We start from the raw sequence: 9750 nt of genomic DNA on the forward strand, positions 1-9750 counted from the left end.
CTGTGGAAAGTAGAGTGATGTGGGATCGAGTTCCTAAGAGTGACTGCACATTTTCCTAGAGCGCCCAACCGTGCTATATACACCACCTAGGCGAAGCTGCGCAGAAATGTGATCAGGAGATAGAGGAAACAGTTCGTCTCAAAATTACCCCAGCAATAGGGTTTTTTCTCGAGTGACCCCCAAGGGGTTTTCGACGGTAAATATCTAAGACTAATATTTCTTGGGGGTCATTGTCTTTCTGATATTTACAGTCTTGTGTTTATGTTTTTACGGTAATCCGAAACGGACTTGTACTAAACACGCCGCAAAGGTGGGTACCTACCGGGTTAAAACCCTTGGGGGTCACTATCTCGGAGAGATCCCGGGAACTGTGAAGCCAACATAAAGTACATCAATCGAGAAGTTATTACCCTTGGTGGATGTATTATACCCAAGAAATGCAATAACACTTAAAAATACAACAGGTTTAAATGTCCATCAATTCATTTTAATGGTGAACATTCGCCCAAAAGACAACTCTGTGGTTACTTTCTCCTTCCGAACTAAATTCAAACCGGGAAACAAAACATTCAATGTTGTGAATGTAGCTCTTCTATTTAGTACTAGGAACGCTTAAAGTAGGTCACCGCACGTAAATAAAACGGAGCTTTAATAGAGTACAAGTGAATAATAACAAATTTAAATAAACCAAACTGAGAATCCCGGTCAGTACCCCAGGCGACGAATTCCGCGCGGTTGTAAATATAGACTAAAAAAAATAACGAGCGAACAGTGCACCTCTATTACCGTGAGCAAGCACAAGCAAATAAAGCAAAGAATGTCGGTGATGCGAGGTGCATCTCTCCTGATATGATCAAGCCATTTAGGAAAAGAAAAATCGACGAATTCCTAGATAGGAGACTGGCGCTGGCCGAATCTGCAGTCCTTTGTGTGCTATTTGCAGGAGAGAGAGAGAGAGAGAGAGAGAGAGAGAGAGAGAGAGAGAGAGAGAGAGAGAGAGAGAGAGAGAGAGAGGCAGGTCACAGGGGTAGTGAAATCACAAAACTATAAGAGAACCTCTATATCAAAGGAAAAAATAAGGATATGAAAACTGACTAAAACTGTGAGGAACCATATTAAACCTCAGGACATAAGAACGTGAATAACCTCAATTGTTTATCTTGAAACTGCCCATTGAAACGGCACCAATGTAATTGCTGGTATGCCCTCATTAAAATAGAGCATGCCAGATCGCACAGTCATGACACGAGACTAAAGGTCCATAAAAACAACAAACCGACTCCTGGGAATTGATTCGAGTGATTTTTAGCATCCTGCAAACAGTTCCCTCCGAATGTGAACGTCTCAGGTGGTAAAACTTACCTGACAAATAACTGCTGAAACACTTAATTTAGGGCAATTAGGGGATCTTTCCTAGATAGTGACCCCCAAGGCTTTTATCCCGTTATGTATCCACCTTTGCGGCGTGTTTAGTACAAGCCCGTTGGGGATGAACGTGAAAACATAAGCAAAAGACTATAAATATCATAGAGAAAATGACCCCCTAGAAATATTAGTCCCTAGATAACGACCCCCGAACTTTGCTGGGGGTCACTATCTATGAACCATCCAAATTCGGCTTCATACAAACTTCTTGGTATACAAGTTTACTTCTACAACGGATACAATGCACAACTAGCTTTTCTCATATCATACCACATGAAGCAAAATGTGCATAATTTGGATTTCGTGAAAAACTTACGCCTTTCGACTAAATGTTTGTTTAAAGTTCAGTTATCTTCAGTTTATGAAGCTTACATTTTTTCGAAGGTACAGCAACATACATAATGTAGGACTTCTATCCACATGCTTCTCACGAAGGTTGAACTCGACATTGAGTCTAATGAGATATAGCATCAAAAATTATATGACAATAAAAGAATAAATAACTTACTGGCAGCGCAAGATGTCCACTCAGTTACCTCTACCTTAAAAACCCCACTTTCGCCAAAGATCAAAATGAATGTTGGCCTTTCTAATATGACGGGCTTCTGGACCACCAAAGCAGCCTAGGAAGTCAATAACTCAAACAAAATCACCCCAGCTGTCACAATAACCAATTCTATAATACACAAACCTTCTGCTGCATATATTTCCAATCTTAAACACTCTAAAGTTTCTCCCGTCCTTGATTTCTGGCTGCTTACGTAGGCGCAATAGTCCTACTTTCTTTATTTTCATAAGAGAGCCAGACTGCCAAATCTCTGAACAAGAAATAAAAATAAACGCTAGAAGAAATTCCTTTCAGATAAGCAAATGTCTAAAATCCAATGTTGATCGCGGTTTCCTACAGCGTAGATCCAGCTGTGCCGTTTATTCTAGAATAACCTATATCTTCTTCGGGAAATACCACAGAAATTTATTACGAACCTAATGTTCCATACTCATCTGTGCTGTCTTTATCCCAGTATACACACATTATATCTTTAAATTCACATCCGTAAACTGCATTTAACCCACATATGCCTGGTACAGTACCTTGGACACGGAAAGTTAAGGAAATAAGGCAGCTCACATGCTAGTATACTCGTACTGCTACTGAAAATGTAATTACCGCTGGTGAAATAAACAAAAAATATGCAGTTAACTAAGACAATAAAATTAAAAGGACTAAAACAAGCATCACCCCAATTAACTTAGCCCAACTACCCTATGTTCTATGGGCTTTTTAAGAATGTCTACGAGTCAAAATAACCCATGAGGTTTGTACGTCATAATGGACGTATTACATTGAAAAATTTATGTTGATGTATGTACACAAATACCTAACTAGCCCGTATTGCACTTATGAACGAATATACCAAATAAAAGTAAAAAACTATCACATTTCGAAATAAACTTTAAACGGTTTACAACACCACTGTAATAAACATCAAGTAATACAACAGAAGTTTGTATAATCACAAAATAATCAAAACCAGCACCGCAACGCCACATAACGCGAAAGGCTTATGTGATATTCCACCACTAATGCCATTCCTTTATTTTATCTTCCCAAAATCTCCACTCATCTCCAGCCTCCCTTCTCATAGCTCTTATCCAAGATGGTCTGGGTCTTCCAACCGTTTCCGTGCTCACAAGACCGTCTCCATCTCCCTTTCACCATTACCTCACCTACAAAGGAATATAGAATTCTGACCAAAAGGCCAAATGCTGGGACCTATGAGGTCATTCAGCCCTGAAACGGAAACTGACAGTTGAAAGGACTGAAAGGTGCAACAGGGGGGAAAACCTCGCAGTTTCACTATGAAACAATATTGTTAGGAGAGGGTAGAGAGTAAGATGGAAGAGAGAGAATATGAAGGGAAGTACAGCAAAAGGAAGAAAGGGGGTTTCAGCTAGGGGCCGAAGGGACGCTGCAAAGAACCTCAAGTAATGTCTACAGTGCACCCCATGAAGTGCACTGACGGCACTATTCCCCTAGGGGGCTCTCTCACCTACAAAGAAACTTCCGTAATTTCCCTTGTGGTATCATTTCGAACTTTATCCTGCAATCTGGCTCCTAAGAGTCTTCTTAAAACCTCATTCTCAAAATCGACAGAATCTTTTAGACAAGTCTGTAAAGCAATACAGGTAGCGGTAGACTTTTCCCTAAGCAATTTGAATCTATCTGATTTCCAAATCTTATTCAGCCTTTTTTAGAATTCACTATATTCCAAAGAGAATCTATACCGGATATTATTGTTCCCATATATTTGAATAATTAAATGTCACTAAACTTCTCCGACTCATGTTATTTCATACCTTTGTGCATACACAGTCGTCATTATTTCCGATTTTCTCATATTTATTTTGGGTCTCATATCTTTACATATACGATTATCATATTAAAGGAAGCTCCGCGCATCTTACCGTGTTTTGCTGATCAAGACAAAATTATCAATATTTTTTTTAAAATTAGAAAGTACATAATTCACCAAGCTATTAAAAACTGATCAAGGGTTAACACTGGCGATAAAAGGACTACAGTAATAAACTATAACGTTAAACAAATACAGCCTTGTAAAACGTAAACCAAACAATGGGGAAAGTATCAAGCTAGTCTGTAGAAAGGTTAACCCACATCCGGTAAGCAAGAGAATGTAGGATTCTTCAACTTTCCACTGGATTTCTATAAAATATTTTGCACGTAAGGAAATCTGTACTGTATACATACATACACATATAAAATATTATATATATATATATATATATATATATATATATATATATATATATATATATATATATATATATATATATATATATATGTATATATATATATATATATATATATATATATATATATATATATATATATATATATATATATATATATATATATATATATATATATATATATAATATATATATATATATATATAATATATACACATATATATATATATAATATATACACACACATTACAATGGATAAATAAAAATGGAGAAATGCTGTCTAAAGTGAATGAAGTCCTGGGTCGATGGAGTGAGTACTTTGAATGTGTTGAACTTGAAGATATAAGAAGGGCAGAAATGAAAGGTGTGAGAGTGAAACGGGTTACCGAGTATCTGTGAATGCTTGTGGAAGTGACTGGTGAGGATGCAAGGATGGTGAGTGTAAGTTTAAAGAAAAAAAGGTACCCATCTTGAAGAGATTACAAGAAAGTTGTTGCAGTAAGGGGTTTACATGGTTTGACTGACTGAGCAAAGGGCTGATGGAAGAATAACTGTTCCACTGTATACAGGTAAAGGTCATAGAAGAAACAGTCTGAATTATAGTTGCATAACATTAGGATTCTAACATAACAGTAAGACAGATGACAGAAAGATTGATGTGAGATGAACAGTTTCTGTTTAGAAAGAGAAGAAGATTTGTTGGTCAAGTGCTTTGAAACCATAATACAAGTACGACCGTGTGTGGAAAAAGCTGCATGTGGCATACACAGACCCAGAAAAGATCATTTATATAGAATCGACAGAGGAGCAATGCAAAAGCAGCCGAGAGCAATTTGTGACTGACGCAGACCTTTTGTTAGTGTAAAAGTTGTTCTGAGTGCGAAAGGGTGTTGGGGCCGCGTGCTGTTTATTATCTTTCTAAAAGGAGTGACGCATTAAGTCGGAAGGGAAATTAGACATAAGAAGAAAGGCGTGGGATAAGAAAATGAGATGTGAATGGCGTGTCAAACGGTTAAAATTTGCAGATGGCAAACTAATTGTGGATAGCTAAGAGAAGTTGCAGAAACTAGCGAAGTTGAAAGTTTTCGGAAGGAAAAAAAAATTCTCAGTAATACTATTAACAATGTTAAAAAGACTGGTGGAAGAAAGGAAGAGGTTGGCTCATACAAGAAATGGTGTAAATATAACTGATGATGATAAGAGAGAAGTAAGTAAAGGAATAGGTGATGGAACGAAGGCGGCAGGGTGGGTCGAATGTGTACACAAACCAAGACGGAAGTGTATGATGAGACTGCTGAGCCAACTTTCCTCTAAGGCAGTGGTGTAAATGTACACTGTAAATGTAAGGAAAATGGTTTAAGTTGCTGAGAACTATTTGTGTAATATATGTCACACAATCAGGACTGAAAGGGTGTGAAACATGTAGGTAAGGTAGGCGTTTTGAGATGTTGGGTTAGGAGGAAAGAATGGAGGTCAATAGGTTGCTTTAAAGTGTATAATTCCGAAGGGCTAGAGGGGAGTAGGAGAAGAAAGTCTAGGAAGCGGGGGACAGCTGTAGTATAAGAGGTACTGAAGTACTGGAACGGAAGAGCCTTAATACCCTGAAAGTACATGCAATATAGAGGTCAATTGTGAAGTTGTCCATGAGCCTGATTTGCTGTCAATTAGCCTTTTCCTGTAGAAGCATGAAAACAGCTAATCTTAAGTTAACCTTTTTTAAGGGTTCATCTGCGATTCAGCAGTTAAAGTATGAATGTGGCAATGAATATTGCGCTGTTTTTGCCTCCGGAGCCAACAATGTTAGGAGAAACTGCTTCAAATTGAAAAGTGATTACATATATACATATATATTTTTATATAAACACACATATACATATATATACGAATATATAAAAATATAAATATATATTATATATATATACACACAAAATTGAAGTACATCCCCTCAGTAGTTGCCTTTAACCTAAAAGAAAAAGTTATCGCACCGTAGCAATATAAGCATTAAAAGTAGTTCGATTTTGGGACTTAATGTCAGGGAGAGGCGGCGGTAAGCGTGGGTGAACAGAGACGGAAACGTGCGAGTGTTTGTGTGTTCAGAGTGATGTAGGCATGTGCGTGATCAGACTAGAATAGAACGAAGCATCTGCCAGCGGCTTCCCCCTTTAGCTGCTCCTGAACACCTACTGCTATTGCTACTGGAGCTGTCTGGCTCCTTGAGTATTTCCTTGAAGTCCTTCGTTGGCAGAGCGCTCTCTCTCTCTCTCTCTCTCTCTCTCTCTCTCTCTCTCTCTCTCTCTCTCTCTCCATTAACTTCAGACTTGTCCACATGTGACATGACAACCCGAATTGCTTATTAATCCCTTCACTTCAACATGCCACTGAGGAGTGTCGAGGGGCATTTTCAACCCAGAAACTAACCTTACAGGGCTGCAACTGCTGCTGCGACTGGTGTAACTGCTGCTGCTGCTGTTGCTGTTCGGCGTTACTGCTGGAGGAACCTGTGGCTGCTGGCTGTGCGGCGGGCTGTTGATGGTCTGTGGGTCTGCCATCATCTTTCAGGCACATTATAATCGTGGGTGTTTATGTCCGCCAATGAACACGCTTTTCGTTCGACTCCTTTCAATCGTTTCTACTACTTTCCAACCCCTCCTTTATTTACTATTCCTCTTAGCCCCCTCCCTTTTTACGTTTCCTCTCTCTCTCTTTTCTCCTGGTTGCTCTTCCTCTTTTCCCCCCTCGTGCCGTGTCACGTCACGTAACTAATGCCACTTCACCACCAAAACACACACAGGTGAGGCGGCCACGATGCCCTCACCTCCACTACTGATTGCCAGGCCCTGCCCGTTTCTTGATCTCTCTCTCTCTCTCTCTCTCTCTCTCTCTCTCTCTCTCTCTCTCTCTCTCTCTCTCTTGATCCCTTACCGCCTGCCCCTCATTCTTCTAACTTCTCCGCCTCTCTTTCTGCTCCGTCCTTTGGCATGCCCCTCCCCTATCCCTTACCCTTCATGGCCATTCCCTTCCCAATTTCCTTCACTGTCTCTCTTCCTGTTCTTCTTCCTGATTCGCACGCCACCCCACAACGCATCCGACCTCTTTATCAGCGGTCAAACGGAACCTTAGCGTTAAAAAACCGCCACTGACCATCACTCTATAATTACCAGATACTAGAGGAAATACTCACGAAGACTTTTCCACTTTATCTAATTATACAGCACAGAAGGAAAACTAGTCGATTTCTATGCTGCGAACGAAACTAGAAATGTACTCTTCATGTCTTATATCAATTACATACATTTTCGATGACTTCCACGAAAATAAAATAATCTCATGTTAAGCTTTTACTTTTACATTTGCGAACCCCTTCACAGGTTCCATAGTCTCTTAATGACACACCCCACCACCTATAGGTTCCACTTAGAAAAGAAGATAATTGTGGTGGAGAGTGGGGAATGGGGGGGAAAGTAAAAATAAAAAATAAAAATATATAGAGAATGACTACGGGAGATGGCTTTACACTCGTCAATGATTATCGATTATGCATCTCTCTCTCTCTCTCTCTCTCTCTCTCTCTCTCTCTCTCTCTCTCTCTCTCTCTCTCTCTCTCTCTGCGGTGACCATCATGAGACAAGGCTCTCCAAAATTATATACCGGAAATTTCACCTCACAAAAGCTATATCTGGTATTGGCTCCCCTCGCGGTTCCCTTATTCTTTAACTGATATCTGTGTAGAATGTGAATGTAGGTCATACGCAAATATGTGCACTGGAAATGGCAAAGTATGTCAGGGTATGACTGTTATGGTGTGCGTACTATTAAAATCAAGATTAAATTTTTATAAAAAATTTTTTTTACTCCTCTCCTGTAAATTACAACGTCACCGTTCTTGTTTTTCTTTCATTCTACTTCGATCAAAGTTCTCCCAGTCCGCTTCACTTAACATGTTATCACTTCTCTTTGCCCATGAAGTTTCTCCTTGGAAGACTCACACTACTACTTTTCAGTTATTAAATAACGAAGCTTTAAATGCAAAAAAGAACAAACATTATTACCCAGGGCAGTAACGGTGGCAAAAACGGGTTGTTAACGGTAAAAAAATAAACACCCTGCATAACCAAACCATATCAATATTGATAAAGGTCTGTTTTTTAAAGTGAAAGTACAAATACAAAGATACTTATTTCAAATTTGCGTTTACATAAAAAACATTAACATTCTTCCTTAAATGTATTAAACATGTAATTTTACCTGTATGAACAAAGTAAATCTGCAGGGTTCAAAAAACACAGAAGAGTGCAATGAACGTATCAACCTAAATATGTTAAGAGAGAGAGAGAGAGAGAGAGAGAGAGAGAGAGAGAGAGAGAGAGAGAGAGAGAGAGAGAGAGAGAGAGAGAGATGTTCATGAATGGTCGGAGAAACAGATAACTGAAAAATTCCGTAAATAAAAAATTGGTAACACCAAAGACGTCTGGTAATTCTCGGAACTGTTAAGAATGTGGGTGGGTGTGTGGTGAGTTAGTTGCAAATCGTGGATGTTGAATAAAAAAAAGCAAAAAAAAAAAGTTACAACTACTAATACGAAAAATTTGCGCAGTATATGCGGTGCACTGAAGGGGGCAAGAAATGTGTCGACAGATGGAAGTGGTAAAAAAGAGCAATATGGTGAACCAGAATGCTTCAAGAGATGGTTCGGTCACGTGGAAAGAACGGAAAACAATAAGACGAAATGTGTAAAATTCGAAAGCGTTACAACGTAGGAGCAGCCGAACATCTAGAAAGGTCTGGATAGATGATACGGAAGAGGTCATGACGTGGAAATGCAGAGCTTTAATATACACAAGAGACTTCAGAGTTTGTGAAAGACAGGTGAATGTTGTACTGCGTATCAGGGGTCGATGCACTGCTGATGAGCCTTCTGTGTAGATGCCAGATGCGGCTAATTTTGACAAGTTTACTGAACAGGGAGTTCATCCAGGATTCATCAGCCACTTGTAAATATATATATATATATATATATATATATATATATATATATATATATATATATATATATATATATATATATATGCATATTACTTATTACACATACATATGTGCAAGTGCGTACACACACGCAAACATACTTACATAAATAATATATATATTTACATACATACAATCATACATACATACACAAGAGGGAGTAAACTGGACGCAATCCATCCGAGTCGATCAGCTGTCAAGCACATAATTCACACATTTAAGTCAACACGGGCACAGTGGTTTTTTTTTGTAGAACGGTGCGAAGGATTTACTATATCTTTTTTTATCTGAAGAATATGTCTATTTTTTATTACAATTTCTTTTCACAATGAGAATATTTAATAGCTGAAACACTATGCCTAATAAGCATAGAAAAATAATCATCTGTGAAACCGAGGTCCACAACTATCAAAATCAAGCAAGGACAATATTCCTACACTTCCATTCGTCCAAAAATATATCTCTTCATATAACCAACCCTGACCTAGGAATTTTCAACTAAAGAGTTTAAACGCAATTCCTAAAGTACAG

General features: G+C 38.6%; 1 protein-coding gene across 8 annotated transcripts in view; it reads right to left on the reverse strand.

Moving 5' to 3' along the window:
- Usp47 (ubiquitin specific protease 47) overlaps window positions 1-9750 on the reverse strand; it is a 134438-nt gene that overhangs the window by 99604 nt on the left and 25084 nt on the right. For 2 of the 8 annotated variants that reach the window (XM_067106762.1, XM_067106761.1), the window contains exon 1: window positions 6616-7026. The exons of 4 other annotated variants lie outside the window; for them this stretch is intronic. In XM_067106762.1, coding sequence (XP_066962863.1) covers window positions 6616-6762 — 147 coding nt within the window. In that variant the 5' untranslated portion in view covers window positions 6763-7026. Of the gene's footprint in view, window positions 1-6615; window positions 7027-9750 lie in introns of those variants that run through there. 2 more of the 8 variants (XM_067106760.1, XM_067106759.1) reach the window with 1 other exon arrangement.

The sequence above is a fragment of the Macrobrachium rosenbergii genome, chromosome 7 (assembly GCF_040412425.1).
Source record: "Macrobrachium rosenbergii isolate ZJJX-2024 chromosome 7, ASM4041242v1, whole genome shotgun sequence".
Classification (NCBI taxonomy): domain Eukaryota; kingdom Metazoa; phylum Arthropoda; class Malacostraca; order Decapoda; family Palaemonidae; genus Macrobrachium; species Macrobrachium rosenbergii.